Here is a 25,025-nt window from a genome sequence, read left to right on the forward strand (position 1 = left end):
TCACTCTGTGAATCTCATGTTGAATACTGTGTGCATTGTTATTTCTGTTTATCTTATATCATTAATCGAATTGTCTTTACACGAATGATCTATTTTATTCCCCTTCATTGTTTTTTTAATATACAATACCCTGTTTTATGGACGTTTTAAGGGTACAATGTAGATAAACTGTGTGTCAATTGAAATCATGCATTTGGAATCGACCTATATTATTTGATTGTTTGATGGGCCTAAAACAATATATTAACATGTGAAATCTACCGATAATCAAACTTAAAAAAAGTATCAGTTTTTTTTGTTCAAATGTCACGGTAAATTACTCTACCACGCTATAAATACAAACACTATTTATCCTTATGTATATACGTACTTGTTTAGAAACGCAATAAACTGTACAAAAAAAATTTATACAGGTAGCTCAACTAGATACATCGATTTAGAAAATAAACGATTGCTTGTAAAATACTTGACGTCTTAAAGATGAAACACAGTTTCTTCGACGTAGTAGTTTTTACTGTATCATGTGTATTGTTTGACAATATTCAAGGTAAGTTGAACTCTTTTGTGTCAGTTTTTCTCGTATTTAATAGGAATTAGTATACAAAGAAAACATGTTGGTACTTCCTGTTTACCAATGTTTACCATAATATTTAATTTCTATATTTAGCAAATGATTCATTTATCACTGTTGCTGGACGCCACCATGAGTAAACAGTTAGGTGTTGTGCATGGTCCTTGTTTTGCTGGCTTTGAAAGCCTAACAGAGTCGTTAAGTTCAAAAACGCATGTCAAAATTACCGTAATGTGCATTTATAATTTGTCTCATAAATGAATACAATATGTTCTTCTTTTCCCAAGACTTGCATCTGTGGTACCATATATAGTAGCGAAAGCGCTTTAATTGTTGGAAATTATGTGTTCTATTAAAGGTCGTGCAACCTAAAGACATTAGGTATTTAAACGCATGCGGTATAAAGAAATGATAGCAGACTGTACGTCTCGGAGTCAAAATCCATGTATTATTACATGTGTTTCTGCAGACTCTTACATTGTGACCTATTTCATGTGAGATTTACAACTGGGTAAAGGTACCAAAAACCATCATCATTATTTTCATTTAACTTTACTGAGACTCAGGTATATTACCCTATGATGAAAATATGCCATATCGTTGGTGGAATTCCAGAAAGCATTAAATTCTGAAACAGGTTATTTCAAGTAATAAAATAAATGATTTAAATGTAAAGTATCCCGTGTGTTCTCGACAAGTACAAATGAATCTTTACTAGTCAAAAGGTTCCAGTATAAAACATACTTCATTTTCATTTATCTTATTCTGTATACCTGTCCAAAGGTTCCAGTATAAAACATACTTCATTTTCATTTATCTTATTCTGTATACCCGTCCAAAGGTTCCAGTATAATATATACTTCATTTTCATTTATCTTACTCTGTATACCTGTCCAAAGGTTCCAGTATAAAACATACTTCATTTTCATTTATCTTATTCTGTATATCTGTCCAACGATTCCAATATTAAAACATACTTCATTTTCATTTATCTTATTCTGTATACCTGTCCAACGATTCCAATATTAAAACATACTTCATGTTCATTTATCTTATTCTGTATACCTGTCCAACGATTCCAATATTAAAACATTCTTTATTTTCATTTATCTTATTCTGTATACCTGTCCAAAGTTTCCAGTATAAAACATACTTCATTTTCATTTATCTTATTCTGTATACCCGTCCAAAGGTTCCAGTATAAAACATACTTCATGTTCATTTATCTTATTCTGTATACCTGTCCAAAGGTTCCAGTATAAAACTTACTTCATTTTCATTTATCTTACTCTGTATACCTGTCCAAAGGTTCCAATATTAAAACATACTTCATTTTCATTTATCTTATTCTGTATACCTGTCCAAAGGTTCCAATATTAAAACATACTTCATTTTCATTTATCTTATTCTGTATACCTGTCCAAAGGTTCCAGTGTAAAACGTACTTCATTTTCATTTGTTTTACTCTGTATATCTGTCCAAAGGTTCCAGTATAAAACATACTTCATTTTCATTTATCTTATTCTGTATACCTGTCCAAAGGTTCCAGTATAAAACATACTTCATTTTCATTTATCTTATTCTGTATACCCGTCCAAAGGTTCCAGTATAATATATACTTCATTTTCATTTATCTTACTCTGTATACCTGTCCAAAGGTTCCAATATTAAAACATACTTCATTTTCATTTATCTTATTCTGTATACCTGTCCAACGATTCCAATATTAAAACATACTTCATGTTCATTTATCTTATTCTGTATACCTGTCCAACGATTCCAATATTAAAACATACTTCATTTTCATTTATCTTATTCTGTATACCTGTCCAAAGATTCCAGTATAAAACATACTTCATTTTCATTTATCTTATTCTGTATACCCGTCCAAAGGTTCCAGTATAAAACATACTTCATGTTCATTTATCTTATTCTGTATACCTGTCCAAAGGTTCCAGTATAAAACTTACTTTATTTTCATTTATCTTACTCTGTATACCTGTCCAAAGGTTCCAATATTAAAACATACTTCATTTTCATTTATCTTATTCTGTATACCTGTCCAAAGGTTCCAATATTAAAACATACTTCATTTTCATTTATCTTATTCTGTATACCTGTCCAAAGGTTCCAGTGTAAAACGTACTTCATTTTCATTTGTTTTACTCTGTATATCTGTCCAAAGGTTCCAGTATAAAACCTACTTCATTTTCATTTATCTTATTCTGTATACCTGTCCAAAGGTTCCAGTATAAAACATACTTCATTTTCATTTATCTTATTCTGTATACCCGTCCAAAGGTTCCAGTATAATATATACTTCATTTTCATTTATCTTACTCTGTATACCTGTCCAAAGGTTCCAGTATAAAACATACTTCATTTTCATTTATCTTATTCTGTATATCTGTCCAACGATTCCAATATTAAAACATACTTCATTTTCATTTATCTTATTCTGTATACCTGTCCAACGATTCCAATATTAAAACATACTTCATGTTCATTTATCTTATTCTGTATACCTGTCCAACGATTCCAATATTAAAACATACTTCATTTTCATTTATCTTATTCTGTATACCTGTCCAAAGGTTCCAGTATAAAACATACTTCATTTTCATTTATCTTATTCTGTATACCCGTCCAAAGGTTCCAGTATAAAACATACTTCATGTTCATTTATCTTATTCTGTATACCTGTCCAAAGGTTCCAGTATAAAACTTACTTCATTTTCATTTATCTTACTCTGTATACCTGTCCAAAGGTTCCAATATTAAAACATACTTCATTTTCATTTATCTTATTCTGTATACCTGTCCAAAGGTTCCAATATTAAAACATACTTCATTTTCATTTATCTTATTCTGTATACCTGTCCAAAGGTTCCAGTGTAAAACGTACTTCATTTTCATTTGTTTTACTCTGTATATCTGTCCAAAGGTTCCAGTATAAAACATGCTTCCTTTTCATTTATCTTATTTTGGACCAGTAGTCTATCTTTTTCATCGTATTATATGACAATGATCGAGTAAAAACATATCGATCGTAGATAACAACGCAACATTAACTATATAACATTTAAAAACAATTATTTTGATTGTGTCAAAATGTAATAGAAAAAGTTGGTATGGGTATCTAAATCAAAAATGATAGAATTTGTTTATACCTTGCCAAAACGTAGTTTTTATTTACATATGTTCAAAAATATAATAAAATGATAGGTCACTGCGGATATTCTCAAGCTACAGGTTGTGACAAAATTGTGTATGGATTATACAGGAAAAAACATCATATATAGAGCAGCTAAACTAAATGACAGAATTGAAAAGTAGAATACGAGATGATAGCTTTTAGAAAAGGCTTTGATAATATCAAAAGAAAAGATCAGGTCACCGCGCGTTTTTTCTGGCTTAAATAAAAAAAATAGCAAAATTCCAAGTAGATTCCTTCAGAAAATGCACTATTTCAGAGTAACCTCCCCTTAAAATTCCACTTTAAAAACATTAAAAATCAAGCATAAATAATATCGACATGTAAAAATATTAATATTTATAACTTATAATCTTATCGATTTGTTCTTTCAATGCAAATTGACATTAGTTATCTGCATTCCTGCATCAAAGTTTGCTAACTTGATTGAAATCTGGACCTTAGGTTCTCTGCTTTACAATCCAAGATGGCGAAAGACACCCATACCGCCGTACGTCCATGTTTTTGAAGTACTCTATAGATGTCTTATTTGCACTCGTAATTTAAAAACTGAACGGCCATAAAAAACTTAATATGCATATTTGTCAAACAATATTTTGTGATTTATAATAGGAAAACAAATCTCACTTTTTTCACGAATGATTTTGATTTCATTTTTTCTAACAATGTTTTATTTTTCATTTTAGCCGAAATCTGTGAAACATCATGGATAAAACATGAATGTTATGACCAACCTTGTCCTGGTGACATATGGTATAGGACATGCAATCAATGTTGTAAAATGAACAGCACGTGGTTTTGTGTTCATGATGTATACTATCACAATTGTAAAGCTACTGGACAGTAGGTATATATTATAAGTGATTAAGATAATAACACAATGTTGACTGCTCTATTTTTGTCATGTTAACCTATTATGTCAGTTTTGTTCACGCATCGTTGTCAATAACATGGAATTTGATGCGACTGTCATACAAGTGAGAGGTTAAGCTAGCTATAAAACAAGGTTCAATCCACCTTTTTCTTTATAAGTAAATGTATGTACCAACTCAGGCATATGACAGTTGTTATCCATTCGTTTGATGTGTTTGAGCTTTTGATTTTGCCATTTGTTTAGAGACATTCCGTTTTGAGTTTTCTTCGGAGTTCAGTATTTTTGTGGTTTTACTTTTAAACTCTTGGGGTTTTTTTGTGTTTTTTTCTTGTGTTTTTTCTAACACTTGAATTTATTATATGCAAAGCTTGCTAGCTTTGAGTGAAGGATGCTGTTGTTTTAATTGCTGACCCGGTCACTGCAAATTCTAGAAACTGAATTGTGTCGTCTCTAAGCTCAAATGCGGGTTTAGAAACAACTTAAACAACTGGTAGAAAAACAGTCAACACAATCATCTGATATATGGTTGAATTTATTCACAAGTACAGATACTTAGCACCTTAATACGTTTAAAATCTTAATAAGCATTTCGGTCGAACACATAGACTAGTTAAAAGAGTAGTACACTGATTTCCAATAAACCGATTAAGACGATACAAATCAAGCTAAACAACAAAAAACTGAGGCAATCCCACGAACCAAAAAGTAGCAAAACCTGGTTTTTCGACAAAGTAAGCGTTTATTTTGTTATGCATGCATCGCTTCCTTGTAATTCCGCTTTCTGTTAGAAATTAAAAAACAACACTTCAATTCAATTCACACTAATATTGTTCGATAAAGTATTATTTTACAACTGGCATCCGTTTTAACAATAAATCAAAAACAAAAGAAATCAACTGTTATCACAACGAAAAGTCCCAAATCAAATTGGAAATTCAAAACATCAAACACATAGGGTTTTATAACTAGCTAAAAAGTGTTTGGGTTATAACATAAATACAATTCAAACATATATGTATCGTATGCATATATGACCTTGATTTGTTGAAAATCTATTCAACATTCTTTTCTAGTGGAAGCGCGATTACTAAAAGAAATTTTACAGATAGGCCAAAAGACCCGTATGACAACACAGAAGAATATTCATCAGATAGCAACAAAGCGTCCATGTGAGTAAAGTAACGGTGTACATACTAGTGAAAAGAACCTAGTAAAATTCAAAACAAATCAAATCAAATCAGTTATTCGTCGGTCCAAGGAGATCAGTTGCAAACGAATAAGTCTGATTTATTGAAGTTAATACACCTAAAAAGCGTTAGTCCGTAGAGTTTAAATACGTCTGTATCAAAAGCATAAAGGGTTTTTCAACTAAGGAATATTAAATAAGATAAAAACAGATTCCTACATTCGTAATTTTATATTGATACTTTATGCACATTTCTTATATCTCATTCATTGCATTGGTTACTCCGCTTTCCATTTGCTCTCTTTTCATTTTTTTAGCAATGTAACGGTTCGGCAAACTTCGGCAACAGAACTCGGAATTATTTAAGCGTGCGCCCAACAACTACTGAATTTAATATAATATGAAGATAATACGTATCAGATTTGTAGTAAATATAAAATAAAACGTGCATTCAAGACCAAGTTTAATATATGCATGCAAAGGTTCAACTATTTTGCTTACATTACAGTTTTAAGACGAGGGGCGAAAGATACCAGAGGGATAGTCTTAACTCATAGATCGAAAATAAACTGACAACATCATGGCTAAAAATGAAAAAGACAAACAGACAAATAATAGAACACAATACACAACATAGAAAACTAAAGACTAGGCAACATGAACCCCACCAAAAACTGGGAGTGATCTCAGGTGTAATGGAATGGTACGCAGACCCTGGTATCATATGACTTTGAATTACAAAAAAATGTGTTATTTTTTCTTCATTATAATTACAGAAGGATTGGTGTTGTTGGTTCAATTGCATCTGGAGCAATATTTACCATTGTTGCAATTATAATTTTTGTGCTTTTGAGTCGCCGTCGAAAAAGTAATCAACTTAGAAGGAATATTCCGTTCATTTTTGCCAATAACCAAAAAGGCGGGAATAATGGAGTGTCACGAAGTTATCCGGAATATAATGTAGGAGGTACGTGTCATTAAGGGGTGGCGGAAGTCTTAATTAAAATGTTAAGAATTTTTCACTAAACGTCATAATGTAATTTTTATCATGTTTATTTTTCTAAAAATATAACAAAAAGTCTCGGTCACATGATTTTTTTCTGCTACAAGATGTTCCAAATTTATCTGATTTTGTAAACATTATGCTTGGCAAATCCAATTTTGTGTTACATTAAGAAAAATTCACCAAATAAATTATGATAAGATGTAAAAAGATAGATCTTATAACATGCTTTTACGAATAGATAACTTAGCTGTATTTGGCAAAACTTTTTAGTAATTGTGTTCGTCAATGGTCTTTGACCTTGTACTTTATTTGTCCTTTTAACTTTTTTTGGATTCAAGCGTCGCTGGTGAGTCTTTTGAAGACAAAACGCGCGTCCTGGTTTCTATGATTAGTTTATTTACAACCACTGGGTCGATGCCATGGCTGATGGAGTTCTAATTCCCCGAGGGTATCACCAGAAGTGCTGACATGAATTTTCATTGATATGGTCATATTTATGAAATTACTGATAACAAACTTTTGAATTTTTGAAATACTAAGGCTTTTCTACCTCAGGAATAGATTACCTCAGCTGTATTTCGCGCGTCGGGCGTAAATACAAAATTGAATCATGGTATAAATGATAAGTTATTATTTAAATTAGAAACGGGAAAAAATGTGGTCACCGGACTTGTTTTTTTTTAAGGTAGGTAAATTTGCAACACTTTCTATGAAAAAAATGTAAAAAAATATTAACACAGCTTGTACATTGTGGATGTAAGAAAGGATGCCGCGGTCATTGTAAATGTAGAAAATCGGGTGCACTACTTTGTTTGCTTGTGCTGGTGAATGTGAATAAACATGTATTAGCGTCCATAAATTAGTAATTCTAAAGATGTTTTAGTATATAAGGGACCTTTTTTTGTTTTAATCAATCTATCCAAAACTCTGCATCGAGAGAGGACTCATCTCTGAAAGTTACGCCATATCGTTTTTTACCGGAAGAGTTAACTTTGTATTAAAACATTTTAAACAGTACAGTGATTTATAGTTTGAAGATAACTTCAAGTTAAACGTTTAGTTACCGGCCAGAAAAAAAACACCTGTTTCCATTTTGAAAAAAGTTGAATATTAAAATTTGATATTTCTATGTCCCCAATATTGGTTATTACAGTGAGTAGGGGTTTTAAAGACATATGTTCTATGTATTGTATGCATGAGATGCACCAAAGAAAGGTTCCTGCACAATATAATGATAGTAGCAATATATCTTAAACATGTTTTCATTACCCTCCCTAAAAATACGCTTTTTATAGTAGAATGTCGGTTTGTGCAGATTATAATGAGAGGAGCATGATTATACTATCTTTTCTCATACCAGCCTACGATATTTGTGGCTGATTTAAGTATAATGTGCTCCATATTGAATTTTACCGGAAGTTGTTCATTGATTCAGATTGCCTCCCTATCTTAAATAAAATAGTTATACAAGAGGAAGCTTTGTGCCAAGTTTTATGCTTGTAGCAGGATGTGCACAAATTTTTACCGATGACTAAATATAAAAAAAAAGATGTGGTATGGTTTCAAATGAGACAACTCTCAACAAGTGACCAAATGATAACAACTATAGGTCACCGTACGGCCTTCAACAATGAGCAAATCCCATACCACATAGGTAGCTATAAAAAGCCCCAAAATGAAAATGAAAACATTTCAATCGAGAAAAACTAACTGCCTAATTTATATACAAAAAATGAACGAAAAAATGTAACATATAAAAAAACAATAACCACTGAATTACAGGCTCCCGACTTGAGACAGGCACATACATACAGAATGTAGCGAGGTTGAACATGTCATTTGGATCCCAACCCTTCCCCTTACCTGGGACAGTGGTGAAACAATACAACATAAGAAGGAACTATAAAAATCAGTTGAAAAAGGCTTAACTCATCAGAATGATTAACTCTTACTTACAAATTAAAACATGCTGTAATATAATTATGGTATGTAATTTCCATATATCATTATATTATTAATTCGTATATTTTAACAAATTTGATTCGTTTAGAGATAGTCACATGTTAAACTATATTTTCGAAGGTAGAGAAAAAACGGCTGATAGCAAAAAGCATATTGACCGGCAAAAAGCATATCGCACGGTTATTTTTAGAATATCTAAAACCCGATATACTTTGTGACGTCATGTACTGAATTTCAAGATATTGTTTAACGTTTTATAACACATGATATCTGTCATCGATTATTTGACAAAAAATCTTAAAATACATAAGATGTAAAAAAAAAAAAAAAAAAGGAAATGAAATAACAACTAATATGTTGTTACTGTCAATGAGACAATGTAATATCTATAAAATTCCAATAATCCTAAATGACGATTTTGATACAAATATGGTCGGAAATTAATAATATAACAAATATAGCCTTTGTATGAGGTCAATACAGGATATATCGACCCAAAGAAGTATATCGACCTCTAACTTCGTCCTCAGTCAATATACTTCTTTCAGGTCAATATATCCGTGCATCGACCTCATACAAAGGCTGTATTTGTATAATATAATACAATTCAAATGACCAGCCCTCTCCCTTGTATGTCAATACATTTCTGTTTTCTGCATATTCTTTATTTTTTTTTACACAAATATTAAAATGAAGATGACCAGAATCAAGACTATTTGACAACATGGATGGTTTGTACAATTCGTCAAAGATTTACAGGAATAAATTCCGTTTTACAAAACAGCGCAAATTGTGTTATATAATTATTTATAATCTGGCTTACAGCGAACAAAATGCTTGCAACTTATTTATTTATGTTTAGCAGCAGACGGCGGAAGAACCATACCAGCTTACCAACCACCTGTTTCTACAATTGCATGTTTACTATGCACTCAAAATGTGACCAATGATAAACTACAAAATGACTCACCACCACCTTACTCAGAGTGTATTAATCATGATCGACCGAACACAGTTTTGTCAGGACCACCTTACTCAGAGTATATTTAATCATGATCAATCAGCACCATCTGAATCTACAGAACCATCTGAATCTACAGTACATTCTCCAGGTTTTCAACTTCTCGACGAAATGGATTGGGTGTATATGTATTAATGAAATGTTAAATCAAGTTGTGCACAAATTCGTATACTCATAAAAGAAAATCAATAAATATAATAATGTCAACTAAACTGATTTTTGTGGGTTTTTTAATATAAAGATGAGCAGTGAGGACTTAAAAAACTTATAATATAGGAATTAAGGGTTAACATGAACGACTTTGAAAAGTCGCTTTTGTCGGATTAGCGAATTTAAAATAAAGTTAAAAACAAAAGCAACACAAAAAAGTGCAAATAAATCATAATTTTTCAAATGGAAGTGGTAAGTCTTCTTGTGACTATTGACGGAATATATAAGCCTAAAAAAGTACATAGACTGCATATGATATTCAATGACCATTTAGCTAAAAGAGATTAATTGAGTACGTAGATTATCTTGTAAGCTAGTAGAGAAAGACATTTGCTGATAAAAGATGGACTAAAGATATCACAGGCACCTGCAAACGCATAGATAGAAAATAACTGACAACGCCATGGCTAAAACAGAAAAAGAAAAACAGACAAATGATAGTACACAAGACACAACATAAAAAATTAAAGACTAAGCAACACGAACCCCACTAAAAACTTGGGGTGTATCCGGTGCTCCGGAAGAATAAGCAGATCCTGCTCCGCATTATTATATTAATAGAGAAAGAAAATTTCACGATAAGCGTAACATTTTCACACAAAAATGAAAATTTTAAAATACTGTTGCTTATTTTAAATTTGAACGAAGTCTCACGAAACGGTCTATATGAGATAGGTTGTTTTCATTTTTGCTCTTATTTTGAAAACTAATTTATGATTTCTCAAAAGGAACAGGGAAAAATTGGTAAAAGAGATGATGATAACTATCTAAAAACAACTTGAAACATACACGTGAAAACCAAAATTAATCTGATTCTGTTTTAGTCTTCGACAGCATAACATTTATATTTGCACGAATGACGTAACATTTTTTAAAATACTAAGGCTTTTCTACCTCAGGCAAAACTTTTAGGAATTTTGGTTCTCAGATGCTCTTCAACTTCGTACTTTATTTTGCCTTTTTAACTTAATTGGATTCGAGCGTTACTGGTGAGTCTTTTGTCGCGAAACGCGCGTCTGGCGTATATACTAAATTTAGTCCTGTTATCTATGATGAATTTATTGACAGTTGCTGAGAATGTCTTCATAAACATTAAAAATGCATGACGTGCACTATATATGTAATATCCTGTTCTGAGTTGGTGTGCTTTTACGGAAGAATACGTAATTTAACAAAGAACCAGAATTTCTGTTCTTTATCAGACCTTCATACTGTACAACATAATTTTTCGTTAGGGATTTTAATTTCGTTTATTTCGAGGATAAGAATAATCCACGAAATTAAAAGCCCAACGAAAATTAAACTGAAGATATACATTTGTTGATGATCTGAAACAGTCATTTTGATCTGAAACAGCCGAATCATTATTCATTCATTTAAATTCAATACGATATTACAGGGATTTTACTTCTCTTTATGACATTCTAAATAGAGGAAGTTGCTGCTCAGAAGAAGACTCTTAAATCAAGAATTCTAAGTGGTGATGTTGCAATCATATTTTAGTAATTTTTTTTTGGATGCCATCACGAGTTGGCTTACTATTATTGAATATCTGTTACACAGTCTAAGATGTATATGTTTCAATTGTCGGATATACAATCCCTTTCATTTGGGATCCAGTATTACCAACAGAATTGTTCGAATCATTGGTAGGCACTTACATGAGCACCATGATGGTTGCCACGTGTTGAACTGAAATCTGGCAACCCTTCCGGCGCACTTGAGATACTCCTAATTTGTTGTTATGATTCGTGTGGCTGAGGCTTTAGTTATTTATGTTACTATTTGTATTTTTCTTTCATGTTCAACTTGGTGTTGTCAGTGTATGTTCGACTTATGAGTTTGAATTTCGTTTTGAATTTTTTTTTTATTTCAAACTGCTGGCCAACATTCGAGGGTATAACACAATGTTGACTACTCAACTACACTTTTTTACATTTTACCTATAATGTCTGTTTGTTATGTTCACACATCATTGTTAAAATAAAGGACTTGCATACCACTGTCATACAAATGCTTGCTTTATTTAGATATAAAACCAGGTTTAATCCAACATCGTCGACCTGATAAAATACTTTTAACAAACAGGAATAGGACAGTTGTTATCCATTACATCGAAGTGTTTGTATGAGTTTTGTTTATTGTAACTTTTCAACTTGTACATAGATGTGCTAGCATTCTAAAGATTAAGAATACTTGTTATCTTTTCATTACTGGAACCAAGATATCTTGAACCATCGACAAGTCAGATAACTTTTTGATCACTCATAATTTTATTGAAAAAATAATTCAGGTTTATTGTTTTTGTTTGTTACTTAATGTGTTAAATAATGATATCATGTGTTCAAAAGAGTAGTAGTAACTCAAAGATGAATATTTTAAATATAACAAAGATGAATTGTTTTTGAAAGAGGTCAAGGTCAATTAATTTAAATTTTTACATTGATGTGAAAAACATGAAAACATAAGTTTTTTGGTTTGGTTTTTTTTGTGTTTTTGTTTTCCATCAATTTGTTTATTTCTCAAACAGTTACCATAAGGCCTTCATCAATGATCAAAAATCGTGCCGCATAGTCAGCTGGAAACGGGAACTAATAACAAATGTAAAACAACTTAAACGAGAAAACTAATGGCCTAATTAATGTACATAATAATGAACAAAAAATGTTACTTAGCAAAACACGCAAACCACTGAATAACAGGCTCCTGACTTAAAACATGCACACACAGGAGATGACGGGGTAAAACTTTATGAAAGGAGCAAACCCTTCCCCTATCAATGAAGATGTGTAACAGTACCACATAGGTTCAAACTGTCAAAATCTGTTGTCAGAGGGTTAACCCATCTGAAGATTACACCTAGAAATACATCAAACACAAACAAAAACTTAGTGCGGACGTGGACGGGTTTTTATAAATAACCCCAACAATAAAAAAAATATACTCAAATACAGATCTGAAATTACAAATTTACTGGCAGTTACTGACAGCTAGTTCAAAGTTGATAACAACTAACAAAAATAATCTTGCATCTAAGACCTGTTAAATGGATACCATGGTAAAAAAAAGTTCTTGCTTTCGGACTTGACCGGAATTATTTATTTGTGTTTTGTTCTAAAACAATATAATCCTTCAAAATAGGAACAGTTTTTCCAGGTATCATTGTAATTTGAATAACGATATTTCAAAGTAAAAACACACTGTATACCCTTACTTAAATGTTTTAAAAAATTTTAATAACTTTACAAAAATAAATACAGGTAGTTGACCTATATATATTGATTTAGCACAAAAACGAATGCGATTTAATACTTGGGCTTAAAGATGAAATACATTTACATCGACATAGCTATTTCAATTGTATTTTTTTACAATATTCAAGGTAAGTGAATTATTGTTTTTGTATTTGATTAAATTAGTTAAATTAGTCAAAGAAAAGTAAATGATGTGTCGCTTATCAACATAATCTTTATCAACTTGTGACAATTAATTAGAATTATAAATGACAAACTGAATTCTCTCTGGCGTTAACAAGTTCCTGATCATATTCATATTTCATGATTCCTAAATAAATGTACAACACAATGTAATGTAAATTGATATGATTTTTTTAATACCTGAGATCAACATCGGTGATACCTGAATAAAATGATATAGAAATGAGCATACAGCTACTTAATTATCTAACATATAAAGGCCATTTATGAAAATAAGTCGAGTAAACAAATTAAGAAATTTAGAACCAAGCTTCCTGTTTGCATGGTTAACAATTTTATGAGTTTTTAAGTCCATTGTTTATTATAAATTTCCACTTGAGCGAACACTAATACTGGGTAAAGAATTTAAAGTTACATCTCACAGTTGAATGTTTTCTTTATATCACGTTTGTCATTTGTATATAAAATATTTATAAATGACTGCAGTGGAATATTGACAGATAATTATCAATCAGGTTTAAATCAAAAATATTATCCAATTCTACACGTTTGTATTATTTGATTTTGTTATTTGATGAAAGCCTTTTCGTTTAGAATTTTCAACGGAGTTTTTTTTATGATTTTCCTTTTTTTATGCGAATCTTGTTTTATTGATTAAAGAAACATATTTAAAAATATTTAACGCTGAACATAAGGCAAACACTTATCATATATCATTGAGAGAGAGAGAGAGAGAGAGAGAGAGAGAGAGAGAGAGAGAGAGAGAGAGTTGATATGTCTCATTACAAAAGAAATAAACACACAATTCATTCATATAGCATATGATTCACTTCTAACTGTTGCTAGACGCTGTCAGGAGTGAACAATGAGTTTTTGTTGCACTTTATTGTTTTTGATGTTTCTTTGTTTACCACATATAAATAGGTGATGTGTTGCCATCGGTTAAAGTGGGTATCCTGGATTTGTTTTCTAGCAATCGATTGATGTCGTTCGAACATCTGTTTACTTTTGCTGCCTTGATTACAAAGTCGATAAGGATGTTCGTTTTTTTGTCTCAAAATAACAACTTTTTGAAACAAAGGAACTAGAAAAGTTCAACAAGAATAAGGTTGCATGTGGATTCTTCTTTTCAAGATGTGAACTAGAACATAAGTAATTGAGTTTATCGTGTGGTCTAACTTGGATCATATCACATTTATATTTAACCATGTGATATTTGCCATCGGACATTTTGTACAAATTCATTATCATTCAATTTTTTCATAACCTTCAATAAACCCCAGTTCCCCTACCCCTCAAAGAACATTAGTCATTTCATTTATTGAATTAATTAAATATATCAAATTCTGAAACAATGAATTTGCCGTAAAGAAAATTTAAAGACAAATGAATGCTTACATGTCCCAATGTTTCAGTATGAAAAAGTTCTTCATTTTCAACTGTTCTTCCCTTGAACAGTACCAACCTCATTTATATATGGCCAGTAACAAAATTATCTTGATCTTTAATAACAAAATAAAATTGACCAATATAACATTTAAAGATAAACACATTTTGTATTTTGATAGTGTATTTTTTTTTTCAAAAGGAGTAAATCGTTATTTTCTTAGATATTTTAATAAATTTTTCTATTTTCTTTTGTAATCTTAGATTTGACGTCAATGAAAAAGCTATGTGTGTTTGATTGACAAAATGATATTTTGTACATGTTAAAAGAAGAAGAAATCAAATCTCATTTTGCATATGTTTTGTCAATAATAAATTTGATTACATTTGTCTCCTTTTGTTAAAAAGCTGCTTTTTTTAGCTGAAAGATGTGAAATCTGGTGGTTGAAACGAGAATGTTACAGCAAACCATGTTCTTGTTGTTCCAGTGAAAAAAGTTATTTTAGTATAGTCTGCTCTGAATGTTGTAAAAAGAATGGCAATAGGTTTTGTGTTGTTGCTGAACATTATCACAGATGTGAACCGTATGTAAATATTTGTTGACGGTTTTTTTTATTTTATCATGTTATCATATTTTTTTTTAACTTGTTCCAATAACAAGCAAAAATAATTAAAGCATAATGAATGCCGTATCAAAACAAATACTCGAAAATGATCTGGATTATTTCGGGGCGACTTCACAAGTACATATACTTTGCATGCTTATACTAAATTCTAAATAAGCAAACACCTCAAAAACCGTTTAACACGATACAAAATAAATTTGAAAACAAAACCTGGCCTTGAAGTCATAAAACTTTCGAGTTAGTTTTTTGTACTCATACTTCAAATTCAAACCAATCAAAATGCTGGATTTCATGTTTCGAGCATGATTTTTTTGTGTACCGAGCACTGAGAAAAGTGTTATGCCTTCAACCCCTGCGTCAAGCAAATGATCTAAAAAAAAAAAAGTAGCAAAATCTGCTTTGTCGATAAAAAACATTTCTTTTATATATTTGCGTCATCTTCCGTCAGATTACGCACTCAGTCAGAAGGTACAAAACAAAGTTTTAATTCCAACCCCTTAAAAGATAACCGTTCAGATATAATTAATCAACTAACACTTGGTGTCAAACATCAATATACAATCAATCGACAACAGGACTAATTGTGAAATCACCTAATAGAAAGGCATATTTTGATAGAAGAAATGGAGCATCTTATAGCTGACTATGAAGTATGGGCTTTCGTTGTTGTTCAAGACCGTACGATGCCCCATAAATGTTTATTTCTATGTCATTTGTTTTTTTTTAGAGTTGTTTTATTCTGCCATTATACCTGATCTTATTTTTTATATGGAATGCCGAGTCATGTCTTCGCATGTTTCTGTGTTGAGAATCTATTTATTAAATCTATTTCTAGAGCATCCACGATTTCAGATAGACCATATACAGAACAAACACCATTAAACAAAACGGACCAGTATTCATCGAACAGCAGCAGTAAACGTTCATTGTAAGTATGGTGTTACTTCAATATAATGATGAAAAACCTTGTTGAAATCTTATGAAATAAAATCAAATTGATTATTCGTCAGATAATTTTCCAAAAATAGGTCTGATTTTTTCAAATAGTTATATAAAAGGTAGCAGGATTATACTGGAATACGTCAGACGCGCGTGTCGTTTAAATAAGACTCATCAGTGACGCTCATATCAACATATTTATAAAATACAAAGTTGAAGACCATTGAGGATCTGAATTTTAAAAAAAGTTGTCCAATATATATCTCAGGTAATCTATGCCTGGGATAATAAAATCATAAGTTTTTCAAAAAATTCAAAATTTTATCAACAGGAAATTTATAAAAAAAAAAAAATGACCACATTATTGATATTCATGTCAACACCCCAGTGTTGACTACTGGGCTGGTTATATCCTCGGGGACGAAACGTCCACCAGCAGTGGCATCGAACCAGTGGTGAAAATGGTTATCAAAGGTACCAGGATTATAATTTAGTACGCCATACGCGCGTTTCGTCTACATAAGACTTATCAGTGACGCTCATATCAAAGTATTTGTAAATCCAAACAAGTACAAAGTTGAACAGCATTGAGGATCCAAAATTCCAAAAAGTTTTCCCAAATACGTCTAAGGTAATCTATGCCTGGGATAAGAAAATCCTTACTTTTTTGAAAACATCTAAATTTTTAAACAGACCTAAAACTCATCAGTGAGGTCTAAGTAAGACTCATCAGTGAGCTCGCATATCTATATACATAACGCGCGTTTGTTTCAATACGTATTTATACATAAAACAAAGGAGTTTCTCATCCCAGGGACAATTTACCTTAGCCGTATTTGACACAGCTTTTTGATGTTTTTTTTGTCCTTAATGTTCTTCTACTTTGTACTTGTTTGGCTTTATAATATTTTTGATCTGAGCGTCACTGATGAGTCTTATGTAGACAAAATGGTACCTTTGATAACTATTTACACCACTGGGTCGATGCCACTGCTGATGGATGTCTCATCTCCTAGGGTATCACCAGCCCAATAGTCAGTGTAGACATGAATATTAATCATATGGTAATATTTGTAAACTTTCTGTTTACAGAACTATGATTTTCGAAAAACTAAGGATGTTCTAATCCCATCCAAAGATTATCTTAGCCGTATTTGGCACAATGCTTTTTAGAATGTTCTGTTCCCAATGCGCTCAACTTTGAACTCGATCGGCTTTATGATTATACTGACCCAAAAAAGTTTTGCAACAAAAATATAAAATTTTATTCTATTTTACAATATATTACAATATCGTAACGACATATCAATTAATAATAACAAAATGGAATCATGCCAAGTCAGAGGCAACGTGAATGTTTTTCAATCACATTCACTAGGAATGTTCTTTGTGTGGAGCGCAGTAGGGTCAAAATGCAAAAATGAGTGTAGAGTTATTTAAAATCAATAGCATGCTTCACGTGAAACGTTGACGGATTAACAAGCACTCCAGTAGCTGTCCTTCGTCTATACTCTACTCTTGAGACCGAAATACACTTTGATGCGTTGTCGTAAGGCGAAGGAAGTGCGCGTAATCAATCACCCGGATAAAAGTACGACTGTTTAAAATTACAGGTGCACCTAAAATAAATTATGTTTGAACAAACAATTTACAGAAACGACAATAAAAATTGAAAATAAAATGTGTTGCTAAACTGTTTTGGCTCGGTATTTTTTTATCTGAACATCACTGGTGTTAAAAAAAATTAAAAAAATACCCATATTCTTTTAATTTTTGAGCTCAAACAAAACTAACGAAGTAAGTGTATTTCTAAAAAAAAATACTTTTGCATCTTGATTTTGATATAATTTTAAGTATGTTTTGGGAAAAGGGATGGGCTGACCCCAGAAATACCATTTTAACTTCTTTTTTTTTTAGATTATTTGATTTTTATTTGAATTTTTTTGTTGCAATAATTCCGAAATGCAAATAAAAAAAGTTTCTCAGCCTCACGCAAAGAAAAATGTATATTTTTTTCGGACAATGACCTGATATTGAATATTTATATAGAAATGTTATACTTAACTACAAGACAGATAATCTCCTTAACGGTGGTACCAAACATATGGACTAGAAATTAATTTGGCTCGTTTAATTTTCATAAAACTTGTACATAATTTATTGGAAAAAAAATCACTTGATATATAGCGGTATTGCAAGCAGTTGTTTTGATGTTTGAAAAGCATAATATGTCATTGACAATAGAACATAATAGAAATGTTCTGCTGATTCTTATAGTGATATCTACTCGTCATGTTATGCACCACTTTAAACAAAAATTGTTTTAAAGTTAATTCATTATTTTTAAAGCTTACGTTTTACATCTCTTAGATATTCTGTGGATTCATTTATTTTCGTGGATATCAATTTTCGTGGATAGAGAAAAACTTTAAATTGAGAATGGAAATGGGGAATGTGTCAAAAAGACATCAACCCGAACATAGAACAAACAACAGCAGAAATTACTTAACAGGACTTCAATGCAGCAAGAAATTCCCGCAACCGGACGCGTCCTCAGCTGGCCCCTAAATAAATATATTTACTAGTTCAATGATAATGAATGCCATACTGAACTCCAAATTGTGCACAATAAACTAAAATTAAAAATATTACAAGACTAACATAGGCCAGAGGCTCCTGACTATGGACAGGCGCAAAAATGAGGGGGCTTAAACACATTTATGAGATCTTAATTTTTCCTCTATACCTCATGCTAATGTATAATAGTAAACGAATATATGCACATTATAATTCAGTTCAAGAGAAGTCTGCATGTTTGCTTATCTTTCATAAAAAGTCCATACTGAATTGTTACTCTTTGAAAATTTTAATTCGTGGTTAATATGTAACAAGGGAATCCACGAAAATTGGTATCCAACGAAAAATAATGAATGCAGAGTAAATATATTTAAATACATGTTATCAAAAAAACACAAAACGAAGATAAGTAAACACTTTGACCTACAACTACTCACTATTACGTCATTTGACCTCTTCTGAAAAAGTATCGCATAGTCAATCATATAGTATTCATCATGTTCATATTTTTATACATAACCATTCAAAAAGACTTCACAAAATGACATGGTTGTATGTATGATACACAAGAATGTCTCAAGTTCAATGCTCTATATATTTACATTAATATATATTTGCCCAGTTACATTCCACGAATATGATAATTCAATGATTTATTAACTGACAAACTCCATAGCCAATAGGTTCTCTTCGCATTTCTATATACAAAACAAAGGCATACTTCATTGCAAAAACTAATGTGATGTTTGTTTTTATTCTGATTACAGAGGTGTTACTCCTTACATTATGGTTACGATTTATACAATATCTGTCATTGTGCCAAGTATAGTGTTAGTGGTTTGTAGTGGGCGATGGATAAGAAAACAATTAAGAAAAAAAAGAATAAGGGAGCAGCTAAGACATGAAAGAAGGAATGTCACATACACCTCTGCAAATATACAGTCAAGCAGGAATGATAGACGGGTACACTTTAATCCGATAATTGCTATAGGAGGTATTTGTTGTTTTAAAAAAGGATGCATACTAGCAATATTAAAAAATTTATACAATGTTTTATTATAATTGACAGAATGTATGTTATGTCAAACTCTGATTAACCAAGGAAAATTTAAAAAGGAAAGTCCCTATTTAAATTGAAAAATCAAAAGTTCAAAAGCATCAAACGAATGAATAGCAACTGTCATATGCATCAACATATAACTTAAAGAAAAACATTATTAAGAGGGAAAGCCTGAGTACCACTAGAATTTTCCTTTCGTTTAATTTTTCTTATATTTACATCATTAAAAAGGTAGGGGTCCATGAATCATCTGCCAAAGTCTTCATGCAATACAGTTTCATTTTATGTATATGATATATTGAAATGACCAGTTTTGGGGTACTCTTAAAAACGGTCAAAAACACTAGTAGGCATATAGCATTCTGTGTTGAATGTGTTGATATTAGAAATATCCATGACTGTTAAAATGCATAAAAGATTTTTTTAAGGAAATCTGAAATATCATGGTAATACTAATAGCCTGAATGAAAAAAAAATGGTTTTAAAGTATTGATAAAGTGAAAACCGCTGACCAGCTCAGATAACACATTTTTTCAAACTTAGACGGAAAAAAATATTTGTCGTTTAATTCCTGTCATAAATTGCTCAATCATTTATTGGTTATAAATCTCAAAAATCGCAAAGTTTTATCAAATTTGATCGTTTGAAATTTTCAAAATCTTTCAACAAGTAAGCTTACAAGAAAAAGTTTGAAAATTTTGTGAAAAAAATCATTTCCCCCACACAAACCCTTCTACAGACTGTCTTTGCATTTTTTTTTTTGTGCAATAGTAAAAAATGTACTGTCCAAATAGTAATTGTAATCGACAAATCACAATTATGTATTGATTTCATTACAAAGACTACAAAATGTCACTGTCATCAATAGCAGACGCTATCAGAATCCATTGTTTATACAGTCTGTCACTATCTACGTACTAGCTTTGCGTTAGTGTTGATTATCTATCAGCATACGCTTTTACTTGAATTAATGTTCAGATCGTATCATCTAGAATAGTGAACTTTTTTTCTACATAAATATGACCGTTAGTTTTCTCGTTTGAATTGTTTTACATTGTCTTATCGGGGCCTTTTATAGCTGACTTTATGCGGTATGGGCTTTGCTCATTGTTTAAGGCCGTACGATGGCCTATGTCTCATTGGCAATCATACCACATCTTCTTTTTTATATTTATATTTCAAACCCAAAGACAATCAGATAAGTACAAATTATGTATCAGTAACTTAGCACTGAATCTATAGAACTTCCTTATTTATTTCATTTGTTCAAACCGTTTTTCACAAACCTTGCAAGATGTTTTTTTCTAAATAATGCCACAAGACACTATATTCAGTATAGTTAGAACTACTCAGACTCAGCCCATTGCTGGTTTGTTGTAGCATCTCATGTGAAAGGTAATTTTCTACCTTTTCATCTACATTATTTAAGAAAAGATGTTCCTCAGTTTAATGCTTGTTGGTGTCAAACATGTACAGTTTACTGAATCTTTTTGCAACATTCTCACAGCAAAATGTAAACAACATAAATACCTGATCAGTGTTTAATTTACTGCTATGTTAAAACGCACAAATGACTTTCAATACTCGTAAAACAGTTGTTTCAAATACACCAGGTATACCGCCTAAATATATAATAGATATCGGAAGATGCGGTGTGAGTTCCAATGAGACAACTCTCCATCCAAATAACAATTTTGAAAAAAGAGTATACCATTATAGGTCAATTTACAACCTTCAGCACAGAGCCTTGGCTCACACCAAACAACAAGCTATAAAGGGCCCCACAATTATGAGTGTAAAACCATTTAAACTGGAAACCCAGCGGTTTTATATAAAAAAAAAACGAAAAACAAGAAACACGTATAAATTACAAAGACACACGACAACTACTGTACATCAGATTCCTATCTGTAAGTATACTTTGAATTGAAGTAGCCAGTTCATATGAAACAATGATTTTTAATCTGTTTGATAAAAGGAGTTAAAATGAATATTTCTTCATCGAATTTCATCACTGGAAGTCTGACTTTCATCTATTAAAACTATTTTTTATGAGTACTAAAAAGTTTGATGTCAAAAACTGTATTTTTTTATTAAAAGGCTAAAATCTTGTTTGACAATGTATATTCAGATAAAAAAAATGGGTTTGATGTATTTATAAACTAATTATTATGCCCGTATCTTTCCATTTAAACCTGATAAGGAATTTTTCCAGACTTTGATTTGGACAGAAGAGGTTTTTTTTCGACGGACAATTAAATTCGTGGATAAAACCATCCTTCAAAACCGCAAAAATAAGTACTTCCCAAATAAAAGTACGTACAGATAGAAACAAACACGCGACGTTGCTGCACTGATACGTAATGCCATTGCCTATATTTTTGGTATTCAAGTCCTTTACATAACCATTAATATATATATATATATATAAACTCATCATAGATACGATGATTGCAATTTTTTTTAACCTAGATGTGCGTCTTGACAGTAAGTAAAATAATGTAAAAATTGCCAACAAGTTATCATAACATATATTTGAAATGATCGGCCTTGCATATCTGCACCTCCTTTAGTTATCTAAATAAACACAACCAGGCTTATGAATATCTGTCAACATGGACGCTAACTTCTCAAAACCAAAGATTGAAAAGGAATTCAGTTTTATAAAACAGAAAACAGTCATATTAGTAATTAAGAAGTATTGTTGTTCATGCTATCAGAGGACGATTCACTTTCAAATTATGAATTAATGTTTTTTTTTTCAACAGACGAGGAGACAACAATACCTGCTGACATACCACCTGTTTATTCAGTTTGCAGTTATAATTGTGCCCAAAATGTGACCAATGGTGATCTACAGAATGACCCACCACCTGTTTATTCAATTTGCAGTTGTAATTGTGCCCAAAATGTGACCAATGGTGATCTACAGAATGACCCACCACCTGTTTATACACATGGCAGTTATAATTGCGCCCAAAATGTGACCAATGATGGTCTACAGAATGACCCACCACCTGTTTATACACATGGCAGTTATAATTGCGCCCAAAATGTGACCAATGGAGATGAACAGAATGACCCACCACCTGTTTATTCCATTGACCGTAATAGGTGCGCCCAAAATGTGACCAATGGTGATCTACAGAATGACCCACCACCTGTTAATACACATGGCAGTTATAATTGCGCCCAAAATGTGACCAATGGAGATGAACAGAATGACCCACCACCTTTTTATTCCATTGGCCGTTATAGTTGCACCATAAATGTGACCAACATGTGACCAATGATAATATACAAAATTATGCACAACCACTGTTTTTCAGAGTTTTTTTTCAAATCAATTAAGTCAGGAAAATTATGGTAAAGCTATGGCAATGAACAGCAATGTTCTCATAAACACAGTAAGGAAGTTCAAAGCATATTTTTTATAAAATCAGTTCTCTATAAGCATGATCAGGTTCAACCAACAGCTGTCTACTTGTTGGGTGGTTTTTTTACAAGCTAGTTGTGTTATGACTAGCAATGAACAAGAAATGTTGATTATATCGTAAATTCTTTGTTGTTGCTATGGGCAAGGTTTTTCCTAGCAGCCATGACATTTCTATGTTTCCTTTTTTACGGACGACTTCTTGCTTAACTGTAGTTTTCGTTCTTTGTCTTAGTTAAACTGCTAATTATACATTTTCAAAAATAAACAAAAACAAATCCTAAAAAGAGACACTATTCAAAAGCAACTTGCCTTCCTACAGGAACTTCTTAGGAAAAAAGACAAGAGATTAGCAACATCCTTTAACATCTCCTTTTTGTTATATTGATGATGTTCTGTCACTAAACAATTCAAAATTTGGTTACTATGTTAAACGCAACTGTCCCATCGAACTAGAGATAAAGGCTACAACATATACAGCTAAATCTGCCTCATAAATTTACTTACATCTAGATGTTGACAATGAGGGTCGATTGAAAACTAAACTTTACGACAAAAGAGATGATCTTAGGTTTCCAATGGTGAACTTTTCTTTTCTAAGTAGCAACATTCAATCAGCACCTGCATACGAGGTACATATCTCCCAATTGATACGATATTCCCGTGCTTGTATTTCCTATCATGATTTTCTTGATAGAGCGTTGCTGCTCACACGAAAGCTTTTTAACCGAGAGTTCCAAATGGTGAAGTTGAAATAATCCCTTAGTACAGTTTACGGACGCCATCACCAGTTGGCTGACCGTTATGGAATAACCGTTTCACAGATGATATCGGATATGTTCCTTACGTCGTAACTGCGATCTTCTTCCCTTTCATGAATGTAATCTACCGAATTTTTTTGGTGGGGGTTCGTGTTGCTTATTCTTTAGTTTTCTATGTTGTTTTTTCGTTTGTCTTTTTCATGTTTAGCCATGTCGTTGTCAGTTTATTTTTCTTTTGTGAGTTTGACGGTCCCTCTGGTATCTTTCGTCCCTCTTTGACGCATTTATGTAATTACCAAAATAATGCGGATCCAGTTTAAGTTTTCACCAGCATAATATCTATATATATACATGGAAAAAAGGATTACAACACCTTGATTGTTTAAAACTTGACAAATCAGCCTCTTATTTCGGATAGGATACAATATTTGTAAAATAATATTGAAACATACCATGTATGATAATATAAAAAAAAAGATGTGATATGATTGCCAATGAGACAACTATTTACAAAAGACCAAAATGACGCAAACATTAACAACTATAGGTCACCGTACGGCCTTCAACATTGGGCAACATTAGTTTTAAAATGAACAAAAAATGTATGAAAAAAAATGCTTTTATCTAACCAGAATTTTTATAACAAAAATGCATTTTACAAGTTTTACAGTAGTCATACTTCACATGGTCAGACATTTCAAAATTAATGTTTATATCATTGTTCACATCATGGTTGACCGTTATACGCCAAAGAATTAGTAC

At 31.6% G+C, this 25,025-nt stretch overlaps 2 protein-coding genes across 3 annotated transcripts; both read left to right on the forward strand.

Annotated features, from left to right (window-relative positions):
* Window positions 1–402: 402 nt before the first annotated feature.
* On the forward strand, window positions 403–10,122 carry LOC134696773 (uncharacterized). Of its 2 annotated transcripts, none has more exons than XM_063558722.1 (5): window positions 403–547; window positions 4,472–4,628; window positions 5,733–5,828; window positions 6,622–6,812; window positions 9,679–10,122. In XM_063558722.1, the coding sequence occupies exons 1-5, from the start codon at window positions 481–483 to the stop codon at window positions 9,861–9,863; spliced, it is 696 nt and encodes a 231-aa protein (XP_063414792.1). In that variant the 5' UTR covers window positions 403–480; the 3' UTR covers window positions 9,864–10,122. The 2 variants fall into 2 exon arrangements, with proteins under 2 accessions (XP_063414792.1, XP_063414791.1); XM_063558721.1 differs by having other exon boundaries at window positions 9,676–10,120.
* Window positions 10,123–13,312: 3,190 nt separating this feature from the next.
* On the forward strand, window positions 13,313–23,527 carry LOC134696598 (uncharacterized). Its single transcript, XM_063558460.1, has 5 exons — window positions 13,313–13,426; window positions 15,289–15,451; window positions 16,329–16,421; window positions 19,777–20,003; window positions 22,838–23,527. Exons 1-5 carry the CDS (start codon window positions 13,369–13,371, stop codon window positions 23,353–23,355), a joined length of 1,059 nt encoding a protein of 352 aa, XP_063414530.1. The 5' UTR covers window positions 13,313–13,368; the 3' UTR covers window positions 23,356–23,527.
* Window positions 23,528–25,025: the final 1,498 nt, after the last annotated feature.

The sequence above is a fragment of the Mytilus trossulus genome, chromosome 14 (genome assembly GCF_036588685.1).
Source record: "Mytilus trossulus isolate FHL-02 chromosome 14, PNRI_Mtr1.1.1.hap1, whole genome shotgun sequence".
Lineage (NCBI taxonomy): Eukaryota > Metazoa > Mollusca > Bivalvia > Mytilida > Mytilidae > Mytilus > Mytilus trossulus.